The sequence below is a fragment of the Pangasianodon hypophthalmus genome, chromosome 14, assembly GCF_027358585.1.
Source record: "Pangasianodon hypophthalmus isolate fPanHyp1 chromosome 14, fPanHyp1.pri, whole genome shotgun sequence".
Classification (NCBI taxonomy): Eukaryota; Metazoa; Chordata; class Actinopteri; order Siluriformes; family Pangasiidae; genus Pangasianodon; species Pangasianodon hypophthalmus.
In genome coordinates this window covers 1939108-1960232 of record NC_069723.1, presented here as the reverse complement: position 1 = coordinate 1960232, position 21125 = coordinate 1939108, and the positions used below count along the sequence as shown (strand labels likewise).

The window sequence follows — 21125 nt, the reverse complement described above, 5'->3', positions numbered from 1 at the left end:
ATAGACTGTCATATGTAAAGAACGTTAACCATTTTGTTCTAACTGGTTTCCAGCTGAAAAGGGAGTAAATAAATCGTTTCTACTCCCTGATTCACACACACACACACACACACACACACACACATTTAGACAGTCTGACTGTTTTTCCACTGTGTTCTTTGCAAATCAAGGTCAGAGAGTAAATAAAACCTTTAAAATCACTTTAATGAAATATATTTATGGTTTCTAAAATTTGAGGTGTCAAGGCGTATTATAAGAAGGAAACCGTAAACACATTTTTTTTATTTCAATGTCATTATAAAGTTAAATAGGTTTTGCTGCTCAGAGTCACCGGTCCATTTCTCCTGATCCCTGCAGGGCTGTGTTCAAACACCTGACATTATTTTTCATCATATTTTCCTAACACAGAATGATAGAGGGATTCTATCCACAAATTTAATGCAGCAGTAGTGCTGTGTGTGTGTGTGTGTGTGTGTGTGTGTGCATACCTGATGATGCCACAATGTCTGTGCATGTCACAACCAGGTTTACATCTTAGATTAAAACACACACACACACACACACACACACACACACCCAGTGCAGGTGCACACTGTAGGCCCACACTTCTCTATCTCACTCTCTCCTCCCTTTTCCTTTCTTTCTCTTTTCTAATTGATTCTTTTTCATTTCTCTTTATTTGATTCTCCTTCTCGTTGTTTCTTCTTTCTTTTTCTTTCTTGGCCTCCTTCATATGCACCTTCTTTCTTTCTTTCTTTCTTTCTTTTACTTTGTTATTGTTGTTGTTTTTGCAAAAAAAAATGATTATTAAGGGATTTGGTAGAAACTTTTTCTCCCTGACTTCAGGCTATTTTATTTTAAAAAAAAGGAAAAAAGGAAAGGTTGGATATGTATAGCGATAGTCTGCTAAGTCAACAAGGGCGCATCCTGACCTTTAAAGAACAAGTGCACTCTCTCTCTTTTTGTCTCTCTCTCATTTTCTTTCTCTCTTTAACTCTCTCTGATTGGCTGCATTAAACTCCGTCAGTGTCGCGCGGCGGTGCTGAGAGAGTCGACGGATCTCTCGCGCTCGAGAGAGAGAGAGAGAGAGAGAGATGAAGCGGACCTGTGCGCTCGCGGATGAATGCGCGATTCGGTAAGAGCAGCGAGCACCAAGGGACGCAATCCGGTTCTCTGTGGCTCCGCGCGCTGCGCTTCTCTCCGGTTCATTTTCTCTGAGGGAATTTTTTTTTTGTATTTTTTTTTGGAAATGCGTGCCATCGCGTGCCATCGTCGTCGTCCGCTCTTCGCTCCGCTCGCGCTCTCCTGCCCTGTCCTCCTCGCACGCCGTTCGCGCGCTTGACGCGGCGTCTGATGAGAGTGCTCGCGGGCCAGCGGCGAGCAGCATGTCCTCGCGCAAGATCTCGTCGGAGTCGTTCAGCTCGGTGGGGTCCGACTGCCTCGAGAGCCCCGACGACGCCGAGTGCCCGTTCTCGCGCGCCTTCTGGAACGGCCGGAGCCCCGCGGAGACGCGCGCGTGCCCGTTCGACGACCAGGCTGCCACGGGAGCAAGGAGGGCCGCCAGGAGGAAGCGCGTGAACCTGGACTCGCTCGGGGAGAGCCTGAGACGGCTCACCTCACCCACGGTACGCAGCGCGCGCGCACGCACACACACACACACACACACACACTCGGTATGAGGCATGAGGCACACACATACACACATACATGTATGCTCTCTTTTCACCATATATCTCTTTCCTCACTTCTATCTCTCTTTCTGTCTCTATATCTATATCTATATATATACATTTTCATCTATATCCTATATGTTGTATATGATCTCTATCTATCTATCTATCTATCTATCTATCTGTACAAGTCTATCATGTATCTTCTTTATATCTTTACATGCCTTTATTTCTTGTCTTTGTCTCTCCTTCTCCCCCTCTCTCTTTGTCTATATTTGTGTCATATATTTCTATATGTTTATGCGTCTGTCTCTGTGTGTGTGTGTGTGTGTGTAGCTTGCATATGCACATGTTTATATGAAGATGATGTATGGAGTGTGTGTGAGACGCTTGAGCAACTTCACTGTAACATACTTCATACAGACATGGCTATGTTTTAATTGCAGGCACATGCTGAGACAGGGACTTTTTTTAACATATGGCTCTTACATCTGCTGTGTGTGTGTGTGTGCGTGTGTACATGCTGAAAGAGACCATCATGTTCTTCTGATTTGTATGTTGCTGCCTCTGAGTTTGTAGCTAGTACAGAGAGAGAGAGAGAGAAAGAGAGAGAGAGAGAGCAAGAGCATCACAGTTTGCGTGTGTGTGTCCTAAAATCATCCATCTTTCCAGTATGCACAAAAACAGCCTTCTCACGAGAATGGCCTTGACTCTCATTAATCTCAGGCGCACACACACACACACACACACACACACACACACACACAGTGACAATGGCCAAGACTAGATGACTTAGAGTGTATGCATATCCCCTAATGAGACACACCTGTCCCATCATAATAATGGGATATTATGACAAAAGCTGCTAGGGTCAAACACTAAGTATGATTGGTGTCCAGGCAGAGAAAAGAGAGGTGCAACATAAAGGTGGTGCTGCTCCAGGCAGTCTCTCACTGCCCGCAGCTGGCATTATAAAAGTCACCTACCCTCTAGTATTAATTGGGTCTCCAGTGAGTCAATCAGTTGCAGCAGGCTGCAGTTGTGCAGTTAAATGTTGAAACAAAAAAACCAAGTATTATCTCCATGGCTCATTTACCCATGTTCAGCCAAAATTCAGTATAAGTTAAATTCTGACTCTCAAGAGCCTCAAGTCGCAGACAAGACCAAGTCATGTTACAGATCATGAAAACTATGATTTAAATCAGAATTAAGTCGCTCCCGGATGGCACAAAAAATGTTGCCACAGCCATCTGTGACTGGGAGTCCAAGGGAGCGAAATTGTTCATGGCTGAGTGGGAGGGGCATACTTTCTCTCTCCCCTGCCAGTGACAGTGACACTAGCCAATCATGGTCATCTGTGAGCTCAAGTATGCAAAAGAGGGCATATAGCACGTTCCTCCGAGTGTGTTACGCTGCCATGTGATGCAGCAGGAGCAGCAGTTTGAAAAGATGAGACTGGCTGTCTTCATTAGTCTTGGAGGAAGCATGTGCTAGCCCTCACCCTCCCTTGTTGGTAGATATTGTATGATATTTGGCTGGTGGGTGGGGATTGGCCAAGACCAAATTAGGCAGAAAATGGGGGAAAATGTCAGACTCAAGTACTACATCACTGGTGCGAGGACCCAGTTTCCACAGGTAAGAGCCCTGTGCAACAGTTCATCCCCAGAAAGCATGTTGAGCTACACTCCTGAGCTGCCGGTGATCCAGACCTCCCCCCCTTCACTCTGGACCTGTCCACCGGCAATGCTTCATACTGCCACGAAAACGCTTCAGCTGTTTTCCATGGACTACACCAACACACATTGTGCTCACACACACGCACACTACAGTGTAAACCCATATGAGGATGGGTTCTCTGTTGAGCCTGGTTCCTCTCAAGGTTTCTTCCTATCACCATCTCAGGGAGTTTTTCCTTGCCACCGTCGCCCTGCTTGCTCATCAGAGACGGCACACACACACACTTCACTTTACTTTTGTTTGTGTAAAGCTGCTTTGAGACAATGACCTTTGTAAAAAGCGCTATACAAATAAAAATGAATTGAATTGAATTGAATGTTGGTACCCTCCAGCATGCAGTCTCGGGTGATATGACAGTGTCCTCTGGAAGACATCACTGCAGTGACAACCAGGGTATCTGGGATCTCCAGGAGAGTTCAGAAAACTGGCATGTTGGTGGAGCCCCAAAGCTCCACTTCCTTGGAAACTGGAGCCCATTTCCTTTCTCTTGTGAACCTGAGCCTGGGAGTGGGAGTTACAAGTACGAGTTATTTGGGCAGGTACAGGTGAAAAGCAGTTGTGGGAGCGGTTGTGGAAGCAGCTGCCTCTGAAAGGTGCCAGGTCAAATCTTCTTCCAGTACATCTAAGTGCTTTGCTATTTGTAGGATAGCAAATGGCAATGGCAACACCAGCAGTAACACTGCATTAAAGGATAGTAAAGAATTAAATCAAGACATTTATGAGGGTCAGAAGGGTCCTCCAGTCTTTGTAATGGTTCATTCGATGGCAGACACCGGAAGGGGATCCTTGTTTTATGGGTTTTGGTCACCTCCTTTGGAACCCCAGGCTGAGTTTCTCCATTTTGGAATGCACAGGAACTGGATAGTAAGATTAATGTGCCAAGGCATTGCTGTAGGTTCACATCCCTATGTGGAACTCAGGCAGTAGCATTTCCTCTGATGGGTTCAGTCCCTTAGTCTCTGGTGGTAGACCTGGAAAAAAACAAAAAAAAACAAAATGTAGGAGCCCTCAAGCAGTGGATGCTTTGCTCTTGTCCAGCTGGTCCGAATGCTCTCATCATCCGTCCTCCCACTATTGCAACTGATACTGCTATGGTTTGGAGCCATTTCCTGTCAGTAGTGATAGTAAGTGGGAAATAGAATGAAACAGAGAGAGAGAAGTAGGTTATGGTGTCTTCTAGGGAGAGCTTAGTCGTAGTCTCCTGTGAGTAAGTGTCCTTCAAATGAATATCGGCCAGTTCCTATAGGTTTGGACACAAACTGTCTGTCGCCAGCAACAGCAGTATACGGGGTCACCCAGAAGAGGACGTGTTCAATTTTGAGTCTGGTTGCTCTCAAGGTTTCTACCTCATGTTGTCTCAGGGAGTTTTTTCTTGCCACTGTTGCCTTTGGATTGCTCATTAGGTATCTAGATCAGTATCCAGATGTCTTTAAAGCTGCTATGTGACAATGTCAAAAGTTGTGGGTGTGCATAGTTCCCTGCGATGGACTGGAACCCATCCAGGGTGTATTCCTGCCTTGTTCATAGCGTTCCTTGGATAGACTGCAGATTCACCATGATCCTGACCAGGATAAAGAAGTCTCTGAAGATGAATGAACAATTTGAACACTAGAAAGTGATGTGGAGCGGGAAGGGAAGGACAGGGCAAAAGTTAACAAAAAGTCTGGGAGGTCTTGCAGGGAACCTCATCCTTCTAGTCCATTACCTTTGGGTAGATCCAGCAGTAGAACCCAGGTGGAAAAAAATGTACTAAGTTGTACCTTTCATTGTACAGATTCTGGGGTGATACCCTTGAAGGTACAACCTTTCTCTTAGAAAAGTGAATGTAGTATACGTCTACAACTCATTGAAAGTACATAGCTGCAACCTAGGGATCTGTGTCTTCACCATTGTATGTGATATGGTACATCTTTATTTCTCGGGGGACATAGAATGAATGTTATATGTTTTGACAGTGTAATGGCAGTCCCAGCTATAGTTCTTGGGGTCCCATTACCAAAGATACCTTGCCAGCTTTGGGGCATTCACATGTGACTTCTCCATGATGGCATTAAGGATGTAGTTGAGCCGCTTCTGTAGGTTCTTGCTGTCTCTTGCTCATTTTTCACTGTTTAGAGACATAGATCCAGTGGTTTAAGGACAGAGATGCTGGGAAGCTCTTTCAGTTTCCTCTGTTTTTTTGGATTGTTTTTTTGTTTTTACTAAAGCCAGTGTGAGCATGGCTCATACAGATTTTCACCTCAGGCAATTATGGGCAGTCTTGGTGTAATTTCTCAGGAAAAGTTTTGGTAACATTACCTAGCTAGATACAGTAGATTGTAAGCAAGAACCAGCGAGGCAAAAGCAGGGTGAATTTTACTTAATAATTAGTGCTTGTGCCATGTTTTTGTTGAAGGTCAAAGCTTGTCTTCTTGTTTTATAATGACTAAAGTTGCAAATTCACAGGGTTAAAGTGAAGCAAAAATGAAGATGAAGTGAAATTAACGTATACCAGAAGCAAATTCTTTGCAATTATTTGCATCCTGCATCGTTTTGTATTGAAATGAATGAGTGAATTTTACTCATGTTCCTTTAATGAAGCTATTTTATACTTTATACTTTGCTGGCTTATGTTCTATTTTAACTATCCAGATTTCTGTGCAAGAAGCATTGTTCACACACTTGTCTGCATACTTTGTCTGTATCCAAAGATTTAAATTCTACATCCAATAGGGGGCACAAATGATGCTCCAAACAACCACAGGTTACACAAGCCATCTTGCATGCACATGAACATTAAAAGTGTTAAAATAAAATAAAATTGGCTTAACTTGGCAAACTTTCTAACCAACATCAGTAACTGAGAGATGGTTTTGAGGCAGCAAGGCTGGTAAGATGCCCACATTCACACACACACACTCACACACCGAGCTTGGTGTTGCATTTATTAAGGAGATAATATTTTGTGTGTGTGTGTGTGTGTGTGTGGCCTCAAAAGGGCGAAACATCAATTCAAGTTAAAACTGCATTAACACAACAACAGTATCTGTTACTCCCTAGAGAGAGTGTGAGATATGTGTGTGTGTGTGTGTGTGTGTGTGTGTGTGTGTGTAAATCACTGAATGACTGATAAGTGATCAATACTAATACCACTGGCAAAGAGTATACAAAACAAAGAGTGTGTATAATAGATTTTGTGTATGCGTGAGTGTGTTTACTTGATTAGTTCTATCTGTTTTTCCACATGCACTTGCGTGTGTGTGTGTGTGTGTGTGTGTGTGTGTATGTCTCTTTCCTCTGACCTCTAGCAACTCTGGATGCTCTCTAACCAAGCAAGCATGAACTACACACACACACAGACACACAGTAGAACACATTTTTTTTAGAACAAAATTCCCAGTCAGTTCTGCTGTGTGTGTGTGTGTGTGTGTGTGTGTGAGACAGAGAGAGGGAAAATGCCTTAATAAAGAATTTGACCTTTTCATGCACTCTAGGATTCAGTGTTTTATGTGTTGTTTTTGTGTAAAAATGTGTGTGTGTCTGTGTGTGTGTGTTGTAAATTTCTGCAAGCTGCACACATGGCATACATCTACAAATCTATAATTTTCATAGGGAGTAGGGAGGAAAAAGGTGGTGTGCTTGTGTGTGTGTGTGTGTGTGTGTGTGTGTGAGTGAGAGAGAGATACAGGTCAGGTTTAAGATAATATTTCTGGATTTGTGCTTTAGTATAGCGAGCAGGATTTTGATTTGCTCATCATTGCTGTGACAGCATGATTAAAGCAGCAGATTGGGTGAGGCTTAAGAGTGGATTCCATTCCAGACGGGATTTTAGAGGAGCGCACACACACACACACACACACACACACACACACACAGATACAATTCTGATGTAAAATATCAGTTGTATGCTATTTTGGTGGTGTAATCTTATGGAAAGCAGCTGCAGGGTGATTAGAACACAGCCGTCAGTGTGACACACTTTCAAAAGTGGAAAAAAAAAAAACGTTTCGGAAAAGCGAAGCGTAACGTCAGCTGACCAATCAGGTTGCAGCTCAGAGGGCGAGGTGGAAAACGTGTTGATCGCAAAATGAGTCTTGTTAGTGAGTGAATATAAGGACATTAATATCACAAATGTGGACTATTAACCTACATTTAATTCTGCAGGTGAAAAGGATTTATAGGCTTAATACAGTGCTTTCTTTACATCAGTGCAAACTTTAGTGTGAGTCACACACACATACACACACACACACATACACACACACACATACTTCCATGGTAGGTTCATTTAAGCTGGTTTTAACATACAAACCTGTCTAGTGCTTCAAAAGTCTTCCACTGTATAGGTATTATGAAATTGAATAATTTTACACCCTTAGCGAATGACAGAAAAGAAATCAGAAATATATTTGCATGAATTTAAATAAATGTAAATAACCCGAAGCTGTTGGTTTTGTGTCATGTCTTGGTTTTTTTTAGACGCAGACGATCCAGCAGGCTCTGCAGAGAACTGTGGACTTCTACAGACAGAGAAATAACAGGTATCTGCTCTCTCTCTCACACACACACACACACACACACACAAAATGTGTAAATTTGAGTGTCTGAGATAAAGGGAGCTATTTTCTGTGTGTGTGTGTGTGTGTGTGTACGGCCATCAGCAGTGATGATGGGTCAGAGCAGAAATGTGCATTAGAAAAATGTCCGTTTGTAAACTCCCAGTCCGACAACCAAACCGACATCTCAGGAATTCTGCAGTACACAGCGGCAATAGTGGGTGAGTAGACACACACACACACACACACACACAAAATTAAACAAAGTTAGCTTCATGTTAATGCTGTGCCAGACCAGTTTTAAAGGGTGTGATCCTCACGTCTTGATCCGGTATATTCACGTGTTGTTTGCAGGTGTGGGGTTCCCTACACTCCGGGAGCGTTTCGGTGAAGAGTTCTTCGGACTTTGTCTAGAGGAGAACGAGCGGGTTCTCCGTGCTCTGGGTGGGAACTTGCAAGACTTCTTTAATGGTTTTGATGCTTTGCTGGAGCACGCGAGGACTTCATATGGCCGCAGAGCGTCTTCGGAGTCAGCGTCCTTTCTGTGCAAGGATACAGAGGAAAATAGAGACAGTGAGGGAGGAGGAAGAACCCTACTTCTGCACTGCTTTAACCCGGACCCCACGGTGGGTGTGGCCATGCCGGGGTTGATCCGAGCTGCTGCTCGGCGCATATACCAAGCGGAAGTTGAGGTGGAGGAGGCTCCGCCCACACGTCTCCGTGCAATTAACGAGGATGGAGAAATCTCTGATCACTCTACCCCATCGTCATCCCCATCTCCGCCCACTTTCTCATCCCCCGGCTGTTTGTCGTTCCTCATTCGAGAAGTTCGGATTGCGTCGTCCTCAGCGTCACCATCGTGGTTGTCCTCACGTCAGCTGTCACGCTCACCAATGGACCTCCGGATCGGACTGAGCACATTCTGCAGAGCGTTTCCCTTTCACCTCATCATTGGCCCCAATATGGACGTTCTGCAGGTAGGGGTGGGACTAAAGAATGTCGGGGAGGGGCTTAGGAAGCCACACAGGACGCTGAGCTTCAGTGACAGCTTCCAGCTCGTCTCTCCCAGAATTCCTTGCTCTTTCCAGAACATTTTGCTTCGGCTCTCTACGCCGTTCACCATTCGTACTCGGCCCGACCCGTCCGCTCTGGAAAGCAGGGAGAAGGTAGGTCTGTTTTTGGTTTGTGTGTCTGTGTGCTTTATTCCAAGTTTGCAGTGTCACAACTTTTTGCAAGTTCCTATGAGGAAAAATCTATTTTTAATCATCTTTGACCAAAACCAGAAGAAGGTTTTTCTTTTGGAAATAGGCCTGACAGGAAACTAACAGGCTTAAGGCAGGTTATCTCTGACGCATAACTTGTTAAACTTGTCAAGTGATGATAAACACACTGAAGAGCTCTGATAAAACTTTCTGCCATCGTCGTGATTGTTGTCATGAACTAGGTCTCTAATCAAAATCTCTGACCTTACATTAAAAAGTATTTAATAATCTAAAATATCCAGAAGACTGGTATGCAAAACAGACCTTTCAGTAGGGTTTGAATATTCAAAAAGTAAACATAATGAGAATACTGGAGGTGCACAAGTGATGCTCCAGATGACCTGCAGGATATGAGCAGCAGCCAACTTGTACACGTGTACATGTACGCATGTTTAATGCAAGCACAATCCACTACCAAATAACTGTTTGTATTTCCCTTAATTATAAAAATACTAATCCCTGTTATTCAAGAATCTACTTTCTAATAAAGATAAAGAAATCCTCAGATGAAACTCAAACTGATCTGAATCTTTCACTCACACACCTTTTGTTTAACTTTGTAGTGAATTAATTTTATGATCTTGAAACATATTTAAATGACCAAATGATCTTCATTGGTCCACGCTACAGGACAATCACCCCTGGGTTAAAATATATGAGTTACAGTATTTTTAGTTGCTAGTTGGATAAAGCAGAATTTATCAGTATTTATGATGAAATGGGATGACAGGAATTAAGAAATGGGACAGGACATTTAAGCCGTGCTTTAAGGCAGGAAAATACTGTTTCACCCATTATCTTTTTGCTAAAGTGAAGGACTCCTAAGAAAATTTGGCCTACTGCAGTGACATTGTAAATTTCAAAACCCCTCTTGTGCCACTTCACTTATGCCACTGCAGGGATTTTCATTTCGAAACCCAAAATCGAGTGCAACCTGGAAAAAGTGTCCTACGTTCAACCATATTAGCAATATGACGACTTTGTAGAAATTAAATGATACATACTTTAGCATAAAATAGTCCAAGCAGTCAGGTTTGATAAATATAATTTGATAAAGTCACCTTTGATACTGATAACTGGTGATATAAGCAATCATTGGTGATATAGTGGAAGAACCAATGGCTGGATATATGCCATTGACAAATGGAACAAATCCACTGGATTAGTTTGCTAATGTGGACAGATTATTATGAAATGCTTAGAGTGAGATAAAGCTTATGTCCGGATATACTTCTATTCATGAAGGGGGCTATAACTATAATGCAACACACACACACACACACACACACACACACACACACAGGATTTAACTGCTGGGCCACCTGCCATTTTGTCAAATAAAGACAAGGGAAAACATGAATTATGGAGTTTGTAGTACAAACATTAGCAGAGCTGCAGACAGATACTGGGTTTGTTCAGACTGTGTATGTGTGTGTGTGTATGCATGGAGTCTTATCTCTCTACAGAATTTACACAGGATTACACACACACTCACACACACACACACACACACACACATCTGACATGACCAGTGAAAATGCAGCTGCACATTCTCCACCGAACAGAGCTTCTGACATCTTCCGTGAGTGTGTCTAGAACACCGCCAGGATTTAGCCTCAGTTTACCGAGAACCGGTCTGCATTTACAGTCAGTTTATTAGAACCCAACCTGAATTTATCATCTATTTATGTTGAACAGGTCTGCATTTACAGCTAGTTGATCTAATAAAGACCTGCATTTATAGAAAGATGATCAGAACTAAATCTGGATGTGCCATCAATGTATATAGAACAGATGTGTCATTTACAAGTTGTTTATCTAGAATTGGCCAGTAGCCAAACAAACCCGGCTTGTCCTTGCAGTCCTTTTAATGTAAAACAGACCTGCGTTTACTGTCAGTCTATCCAGAACACAGTCTGGATTTACCATCAGCATATCCGTAACCAGAGAGGATTTATAGTTATAGTCGGTTTATCTAGAAACCATCTTGTATGGACAGTGAAAATATTTATCTAGAACAGGCTGGCATTTCAGTTTATCTCCAACAACAAGCTGGCATTTCTAGTCTGTTTATCTAGAAGCAAATTTGCATTGGTTTATCTAGAATGTGTGTGTGTGTGTGTGTGTGTGTGTGTGTGCATTTATAGTAAGCATATCAAGCGCAGTTTATCAAACCACCTTACCTGGAAACAGCCACAATTATTGCAGGTTTGTCTAGAGTTTGTACTGGTTGTTTTTAACAGGATCTAGGACCAGCCTGAAGAATTCTTACCATAATGAAGAAAAATTCAGAGAATTTCAGAGGCTATAACTGCAAAATGCAAACCACTTGTTAGCCTCCTGAAGAGTGTTTCTTATCTGTCAGACAGGTGTATGGGAATTTTTCATCATTACGGTAAGAATTCTTCAGGCTGATCCTAGATTCCTCATACACCGATTTCCCCATACACTGAATTTTTGTTCTTGAAGTTCATGAAGGACAGTAGTCACTGACAAATCCACATCTGCCTCCTGAAGAGTATTTCTGAGCTGTCGGACAGGTGTATGGGGATTTTTCTTCATTATGGTGAGAATTCTCCCAAATATTATGGAGGGCACTGTATTATTTACAGTCAGTTTATCTAGAACACACCTTGTTACAGGTGATCTGTTTAACTAGTCTGTCTGTTATTACAGTCAGTTTATCTAGAACACACTTTGTCGTTACAGTTTATCAGCGACACAGGCTATCTAGACCTGTTATCTATCTAGACCTGTTATCTATATAGTGTGTTTATCTAGCGTATTAAATTTTAGAGTCAGTTTACAGAGGTCCATTTACAGTATGTTTGTTTAGAATTAGTGTTAACAGTTAGTTTATCTAAAATCCAGCCTGTATTTGCAGTCCTGTTACTGAAACAAGCCTGCATCTGCTGTCAGTTCATCTAGAATACAGCCTGGATTTAACGTCAATCAATTGCAAACCAACCTAGTTTGTCTGGAATTTTCTAGTTTTTGCACATAGATGATTTTAGTTATGTTTAAAGGGTTTTCCCCCTCAGAATCATCCTGTTTGTCAGTTTATTTAGGACACAGATTGTTTAATGAGCTTAGAGGTGCCTTTACAGTTATTTGTATCTAGAACCAGCCATCAGTTCGTCTACAGCTTGGCTTGTAAGTAGTTGATTTATCCAAGCATTTACTAAGCTTATTCACTGTGCCTGTGATTGTTTGTCTAGAGCCCAGCCTGCATATACAGTCAGTGAATCTAGAACCATTTAAAATATGTTTTTAGGAAAGATAGTGATGTATTTCTGAGCTGCATTAGTCAGTCCATCATACACTTGCAGCAGAACTGTAGAAGAAGCTTTGTTGCCATGGAGATATGCCTTGTATCGTAGCAATTAAACCTTAATACTGCATGGCAGCCATTTGTGGCGTACCAGCTCAGATTGCCATGCTTCCATGGGATGCGTGTGTGTGTGTATATGTTCTACTAATTCTAATTCACGCATGTCAGATACACTCAAGACCTCAAACTAGCTGTCAGTCAGATACTTGGAACCAATAGGACTTCATTCTCTTTCAGTATGTGTATGTGTATATGTGTGAGTGTATGTATGTAGTGTGTATCTGCAGGCTGTGTGTGTGTGTGTGTGTGTGTGTGTGTGTGTATCTCTGAAGCAGAGCAGAGGGAGTATAGGTGTGTGTACCTCTGCAAAATGTCTGTAAAGGCTTTGATCGATCTGGAACACAGCCTGCATATACAATCAGTATATCTAGAACATAGCCTGTGTTTGCAGTCAGCTCATCCACAACGCAGCCTTCATCAGTAGTCAGGTTATATAGAACACACCCTGCATTTCAAGTCAGATCTGTTCTAGATAAACTGATTGTTTGCAGTCACTTTATCTAGAACACAACCTGCATTTACAGTAATATTATCTAGAATACAGCCTTCGTTTGCAGTTCGGGTATTTAGAACAAAGCCCACATTTACAGCCACTTTATCTAGAACACAGCCCACATTTATAGTCAGTTTATATAGAAAACAGCTCACATTTACAGCCACTTTATCTAGAACGCAGCCCACATTTACAGCCAGTTTATCTAGAACATAGTTGTGTTTACAGACAGTTTATCTAGAATGCAGCCCACATTTACAGACAGTTTATCTAGAACATAGTTGTGTTTACAGACAGTTTATCTAGAACGCAGCCCACATTTATAGTCAGTTTATCTAGAACGCAGCCCACATTTACAGACAGTTTATCTAGAACATAGTTGTGTTTACAGACAGTTTATCTAGAACATAGTTGTGTTTACAGACAGTTTATCTAGAACGCAGCCCACATTTATAGTCAGTTTATCTAGAACACAGCCCACATTTACAGACAGTTTATCTAGAACGCAGCCCACATTTACAGACAGTTTATCTAGAACACAGCCCACATTTACAGACAGTTTATCTAGAACGCAGCCCACATTTACAGACAGTTTATCTAGAACATAGTTGTGTTTACAGACAGTTTATCTAGAACGCAGCCCACATTTATAGTCAGTTTATCTAGAACACAGCCCACATTTACAGACAGTTAATCTAGAACGCAGCCCACATTTACAGACAGTTTATCTAGAACGCAGCCCACATTTACAGACAGTTTATCTAGAACACAGCCCACATTTACAGACAGTTTATCTAGAACACAGCCCACATTTATAGTCAGTTAATCTAGAACGCAGCCCACATTTACAGACAGTTTATCTAGAACACAGCCCACATTTATAGTCAGTTTATCTAGAACGCAGCCCACATTTACAGACAGTTTATCTAGAACGCAGCCCACATTTACAGACAGTTTATCTAGAACATAGTTGTGTTTACAGTCAGTTTATCATGAACACATTCTTCATTTACAGTTATATTGTCTAGAATGCAGCCTGCAGTTTAAGTCAGTTTATCTAGAACACAGCCTGCATTTACAACCAGTTAATCTAGATTACAATCTGTGTTTACAGTCAGTTTATCTTGAACAAAGCCTTTCTTTGCAGTCAGTTTAGATTCATTTACAGTCGTTTTTTCTGGATAGATGGATAGATGAAGGATTGAGGGAGGCATGAATGGACTTTATTGATCCCTGGGGGAAAACCAGGGATATTTGTGATAATATTGCCTGATTTGTGAACACACCATCTGTGTTCACTTTGCTGTCTAAAATTATAGAGAGGCTTACATAAGACTCTCTCTCTCTCTCTCTCTCTATCTGTGCTGTAACCTTGGGGATTATGACTCAGGGTTCTTTGACGTGTGACTCGCAGGTAAAGTCTGACTTGTCGGAAAAAAAGACGACAGCAGCAAGAAAATCATCACTCTGTTTTTCTGAGCTACAGGGCTAATGGGTGTGTTTTTACTGTGTGTGTGTGTGTGTGTGTGTGTGTTACAGTATCTATTTGCAGTGCTGGTGGAAGAGCTGTAAGGCACAGTGGAAAATATAAGAGACACTCAAACACACATGCATAGTCTAGATGAGACATTTCTTAGCCTTTCTGAGAAAAGTGTGTATGTGCATGTGTGTGTGTGTGTGTGTGTGTTTGGCGTGTTGGGACTGTGTTGGTGGGTGTCAGGAGGAGACCACTTTTCTCCTGTAGATTGTCCTGATTGGATAGTCAATCATTCTTCAGTGTACACCAGAGCATTTTTATTGACAGTTAAGTAAAGCATTTGGACTGGACATTTTATTGATCATAAATTGTCCTGATTGGACAGTATTGTAGAAATTCAATAGCAGTTCATCCTGACTGGACAGCAGATTATCCTAATTGGACATTAAATTTTCCTGAAGGGACAGAAAACCATCTTAACTGGACAGTACACTGTTGTGATTAGACAAAAGACCATCCTAATTAGACACTAGACTGTACTGATTAGACAGACGATGATCTTAAATAGACAGTAGACTGTTCTGAATGGACAGAATATCGCCTTAATTAAACAGTAGACTGTTCTGCTTGGACAGAAGATGATCTTAATTAGACAGTAGATTGTTCTGGGTGGATAGAAGATGATCCCAATTAGACAGTCTGTTCTGATTAGACAGCAGATGATCCTAATTAGACAGTAGACTGTTCTGATTGGACAAAAATTGTTACAGTTAGAGAGTTGACTGTTGTGATTGGACAGAATGGACAGTAAACTATTCTGAATGACAGATCATCCTAATTACACAGTGCACTGTCCTGATTGGACAGAAGTTTTTCCTAATTCGACAGTAAAATATTCTGGGTGGATAGAAGATGATCCCAATTAGACAGTCTGTTCTGATTAGACAGCAGATGATCCTAATTAGACTGTTTTGAAGGACAGAAAATGATCCTAATTAGACAGCAGACTGTTCTGATTGGACAGATGATTGACCTAATTAGACAGTAGACTGTTCTGATTGGATGGAAGATGATCCTCATTACATAGTAGATTGTTCTGAGTGGACAGATGATTATCCTAATTAGACAGTAAACTATTCTAATTGGACAGAGGATCATTCTCATTAGACAGTAGAATGTTCTGATCAGACAGTCAATAATTAGGCAGTATTTTCAATCTTGGTAGACACTAAGTTTGTCCCAGTTGGACAGTTTATAGATTATGCTACTTGGACTTGCGATTACCCTCACTGGCCACAATTACTCTTGGACATCTGATTAATATACGCTAGCTTGGACAGTAGATCATCAGTATTGGCCAGGAGATTGCCTTGACGGGACAGCAGAACATCAGCATCCTAACTGGACGTCAAATTGCACTAATTAGACAGGAGGTTATTTTAAGGGGATGTCAGATCTTGATTGGACTTTGGAATGCCCTGATTGGCTAGAGGTAGCAATTATAAGATGGGTAAATTGTGGCCCTAAAGGGAATGCACATGGTCAGCGGGAAAACATTCCCTACACCATTACACCACCAGCAGCCGAGCACACTGTTCAACACAAGGCAGGTTGGATCCATGGATTCGTCCTGACGACACCCAAGTCTGACCCTAACATCTGCATATTGCAGTAGAAATCAGACCAGGTGATGGTTTTCCAATCATTAACTGCCCAGTTTCAGTGCCCACTGAAGCCTCAGATTCCTGTTCTTTGCTAATGTAAGTGGAACCCGATGTGATCTTCTGCTGTTGTAGTTCATCCGCCTCAAGGTTCGATGTATTGTGCATTCTGAGATGCTTTTCTGTTCATCATGGTTATAAACAGTGGTTATTTGAGTTACTGTAGCCTTCCTGTCAGCTCAAACCAGTCTGTTCATTGTCCTCTGACCTCTCACATCAATAAGGCATTTTTGCCAACAGATCTGTTGCTCAGTGTTTTTTGTTTTCCGCACCACTCTGTGTAAAGACTGTTATGCATGAAAATCCCAGGAGATCAGCAGTTTCTGAAATACTTCTGAAAACCAGCCCATCTGGCACCAACAACCATGCCACAATCAAAGTCACTGTGAGATCACATTGTTTCCTATTCTGAAATTACTCAAAAACCAATGTGGGGACGGAGCCCAGTCATATTTCACCCAGTGATCCACACAGTCTCAGCGTCAGTGGTTCCTGTACTCTATCTCTCTCTCTCTCTCTCTCTCTCTCTCTCTCTCTCTGTCTCTGGTTCATGATGTTCCCTCTTTATCTTTTATTCCTCCATGCTATGAGCTATGAGTGCAGCCCTTAAAAACACACAATGGCCCAAAGAAACACATTGACACATGGCTAAACGCTAATACTAATAGCAAAATGTGTAAATATATAAATAAAAGTGGCTGGAATTAAATCAGGTGTCAAGGTTAACGGCCGAAATTGGATGAGCTCAGAGGTCAAAGGTCACAGGGTGTTAATGGCAGATTATCTCATTAATAGTGCTTGTAAGGGGAAGAGAGGAGGGCAGGTGGCAGCAACACACACACAGACACATACACACACACACAGACACACACTTTGACTACTTCAGGAGCACAAAGAATGAAGAGTGAGAAAGACAGAAAGAAAGAGAAACATTCCCTCTGTTTTTTCCATTTGGATTGTTGACATTCATATGGCTTTGGTATGTGTGTGTGTGTGTGTGTGTGTGGCAAATTACCATATCAAAGCCATTATGGTAGAAAAGAAGTCAACAGCAGAGTCTCATGTTAGTGCCACATGCACACACTCTACACAGACACACACACACACACACACACACGAAGAATGATTGTGTGTTCTGCTATAATGGCTTGTTCGGCTCATGCAGTAATAATACTCCATTATTGCACTTGATTCTCTGTGTGTGTGAGTGTGTGTGTGTGTGTGTGTGTGTGTGTGTGTGTAGAGTTCAGAGGCACATGTCAGTAGTACAGATTATAAATTAATACACTGGTTATATAAACACATTTATTGGAGTCGGACTGGAGCACACACACACACATATACACACACTTTTCCCAGGTGGTAGGTAAGATGAATCTTGCACTTGTAGTAGGATGGACCAGCACCACACTTATAGACTCAGACACACACACACACACACACACACACAGACACTGCCATGTCAGTGTCATTGAAATGGTCCATGGGTTCCTTGCCCCAATTCCACTGTGACCAGTTGAGCTGCAGATGATGTTTATTTTCTGGAAATTTCATGTGTGTGTGTGTGTGTGTGTGTGTGTGTGTGTGTGTGTGTGTGTGTCTTCGTCTTCCAGGTCATGGAACTGAAGGGTCAGATGATCCATCTTCCCGAGTCGAACTCCATCATGTTCCTGGGCTCGCCCCGTGTCGATAGGCTGGAGGAGCTGATGGGGCGTGGCTTACATCTTTCAGACATCCCTATCCATGATGCCACCCGTGATGTCATACTGGTGGGTGTGGCCTGCAACAAAGCCACTAATCATTTTGTAATGAAGAAGTGGTTTTAATAATAATATTACATACACATATTATTTAAATGTGAGGACAAGTAAAGAGCTTAACTATGATGTCAGCACCATCTTAATGATTTAACACACGATGCGTTTTTTTCCCTGCCTCACTTCTGTATTTTTACATATAATACATTATGACGTTAAATAGTGATAGTACAAAAAGCGTGTTGTTATATGTAAGAGTCATTCCACTTATTTTGTGCTCAGTGCTCAGTGCTCGCAGTAGTGAAGTGCTCTCATGTGTGACACCTTCTCTGTACGCTTGCTTCCCTGCCCCGTGCTCGTGAATACGTTTGTGTACGCTTGTTTTTCAAGATGCAGTATCAGGATACCTGTAGGAAGAGGCTGTAGTTCCTCGTCTTGATATTTTCGCAGAACACAGTTTACAGACTACTTTGATTGCCATCATTAATGATGAAATAAGTGCAGATTTCATGTTATCTGTTCTGCATGCAGTCATATATTGTATTATATAGGATAACAGATGTCTTTATCTTTCTGTCAGTTTGTGTGTGTCTGTCCGTCTGTCTGGACAGCAACAAAAATGCTATTTGACATACTGCGTGCTGTTACACACTCCAGTACGCCTGTGTATGTGTGTAGTATTTGTAGCTGTGTTACTACAGAAACCATTGGGACACCAGCAGGTTGGTGGGGGTTTTATTTTAGTTGGTCATGTGTGTATTTGTGTATGTGTGTGTGTGTGTGTGTGTGTGTGTGTGTGTGTGCAGGTGGGCGAGCAGGCGAAGGCTCAGGATGGCTTGAAGAAGCGCATGGACAAGCTGAAGGCCACACTAGAGCGAACGCACCGCGCGCTGGAGGAGGAGAAGCGACGCACCGTCGAGCTGCTCTACTCCATCTTCCCTGGCCATGTGGCACAGAGACTCTGGCAGGGACTTCCTGTCCAGGCCAAGAAGTTTGATGATGTCACCATGTTGTTCTCTGACATTGTGGGATTCACGGCCGTGTGCGAGCACTGTACGCCCATGCAGGTCATCAGCATGCTGAACGAGCTGTACACGCGCTTCGACTACCAGTGTGGCGTGCTTGATGTCTACAAGGTGCACCACACACACATACACACACACACACACACACACACACACAAAAACACACATCATATTGCTTAGGCTATAGTGTGGAAGATTTTTTGTAGTTAAAATGAAATATTTTATAATGTTGCAAAACAATTTTGACAGACAAGAGCTGCAGCCAATCAGGAGAGAGAGAGAGAGAGAGAGAGAATGACAAATCAATAAGAGGAAACAGAATTTGGGACTAATGGGATTTTAGATTTGTCTCTGCAGGTAGGGCATTTATTTGTTGTCTGATTTGGCGGGAAGATTATTTATCCTTGGTGTGGAATTTATATCGTTACCCAGTTGCAAAGTTGTTTTAACTAAACTATGTTTTGGCTAGCTAGCTAGCTAGCTAGCTAGAGAGCAGGCTAGTTTCTACAGTTGGCCTTATACATAGAGCCTTGGGAAAAGCCGCTATATTCACACTGCCTTATGGCACCGTGCAGTGAGCTGTGAAATTACAGTATCACAAACATTTCCCCTTCAACCAGAACTTATATTTTAGCTAGCTAATATTAGGTAACACCACAAAAGTTGGGAAAGACTGCTGCTAAATCAGGCAGTGACAGAGAGATGCTAAGAAAGGGGTTTTGCACTTTTAGCTAATATTCAGTAAATGTCAGAAAGTGTGCCAGTTTTTATTCCTGTAACTCTTCTGTAATACCGTAACACCAGTAGATAATTTCTATCTTTCAGAATCACTACTGGTGTCCTTACTTTTTAGGCTTTTTAGTGTGCAGTACGCTGTTTGGAGCCTTGAATTCTCAGGGAACATGTATTGACTTGTCACTCACAGCCTTGAGATGAATGCAGCACAACCAACATTACGACATGTTCTTCTGCAAGTAGCTTGCAGCAGCATTTTTCTACCAGCCTTCACAAAAAACTAGAATCAAATGTATGAAGAAAATACCTTTAACATTCTAATGTGGCAATCGATTTCGAATCGATCAGTCAGTCGAAATGATGCTGGTGACAGTGAGTAAGTGCAATAAATATTATAACACGGATTCACAAAAAAAAAAAAAAAATCAATACCTTGTTTCATATAATAACAGCACAGTACTGAAATCAAAGGAAGAAGCTCACTCTTGAAGCTCTTCGTGCGTTGCTGCAATTGTGCTTTATCAGGAATTCATTAGCAGACAGAAACTGACACTTCGAGGCCAGCCACTGGGTGAGACAGAGAGAATCTTAAAACTAAAAGAACAAAATCACACTAAAATCCACCTAAAAAGAAAATGAAATTAAAAACCCTACACTGCTACACTGGGTTTAACAAAACCATGTTAGTACTAAAACTAATCTGAACGCTCAAAGCTATGCTAAATTTAACCTAAGACGATTTTTAAAAATCCCACTAGAAACTAAGGCTAAACTGAGAATGAAAATTAGAAATATTATTAAAAAATTAAAACAATCATTTACAAAATTAAACTCCGTGCAACTCTCTCTCTCACACACACACACATACACTATGTACACACACAAATTATCAGTGAAAGAAGTGTTTAACTGGCATTTAAGAATGTAACAGTTACAGAGCGTTTGTGTGTGTGTGTGTGTGTGTGTGTGTTTTCAGATCGAAACGATCGGTGATGCGTACTGTGTGGCCGCAGGGCTCCACAGGAAATGTGTGTGTCACGCCAGGCCGATCGCATTAATGGCGCTGAAGATGATTGAGCTCTCAGAGGAGGTGCTCACGCCCGATGGCAAGCCCATCAAGGTGAGCTGGAGCACGGCATTCTGGGAAATCAAGCCAATAATGGGCGGAGCAAGCATGCCAAACGGTGCAAAAACTTGCAGTTACACTTTTATACTCATGCAGTTGTGTGTATAGTGGTGCAGTGTGTTTGTGTGTGTGTGTGTGTGTGTCTGTGCTGATTGCTGATGCAGCGGGAAATGCGGTTGCCATGGAGCAGACAGAT

At 42.0% G+C, this 21125-nt stretch overlaps 1 protein-coding gene across 2 annotated transcripts in view; it reads left to right on the top strand.

The window, feature by feature from the left end:
- Positions 1–934: 934 nt before the first annotated feature.
- Positions 935–21125, top strand: part of gucy1a2 (guanylate cyclase 1, soluble, alpha 2) — a 24025-nt gene continuing 3834 nt past the window's right edge. The window contains exons 1-7 of one of the 2 annotated variants that reach the window (XM_026943576.3): positions 935–1625; positions 7866–7927; positions 8051–8163; positions 8297–9108; positions 17900–18055; positions 18850–19179; positions 20780–20923. In XM_026943576.3, coding sequence (XP_026799377.3) covers positions 1386–1625; positions 7866–7927; positions 8051–8163; positions 8297–9108; positions 17900–18055; positions 18850–19179; positions 20780–20923 — 1857 coding nt within the window. In that variant the 5' untranslated portion in view covers positions 935–1385. Of the gene's footprint in view, positions 1626–7865; positions 7928–8047; positions 8164–8296; positions 9109–17899; positions 18056–18849; positions 19180–20779; positions 20924–21125 lie in introns of both variants that reach the window. The other variant, XM_026943575.3, reaches the window with a different exon arrangement.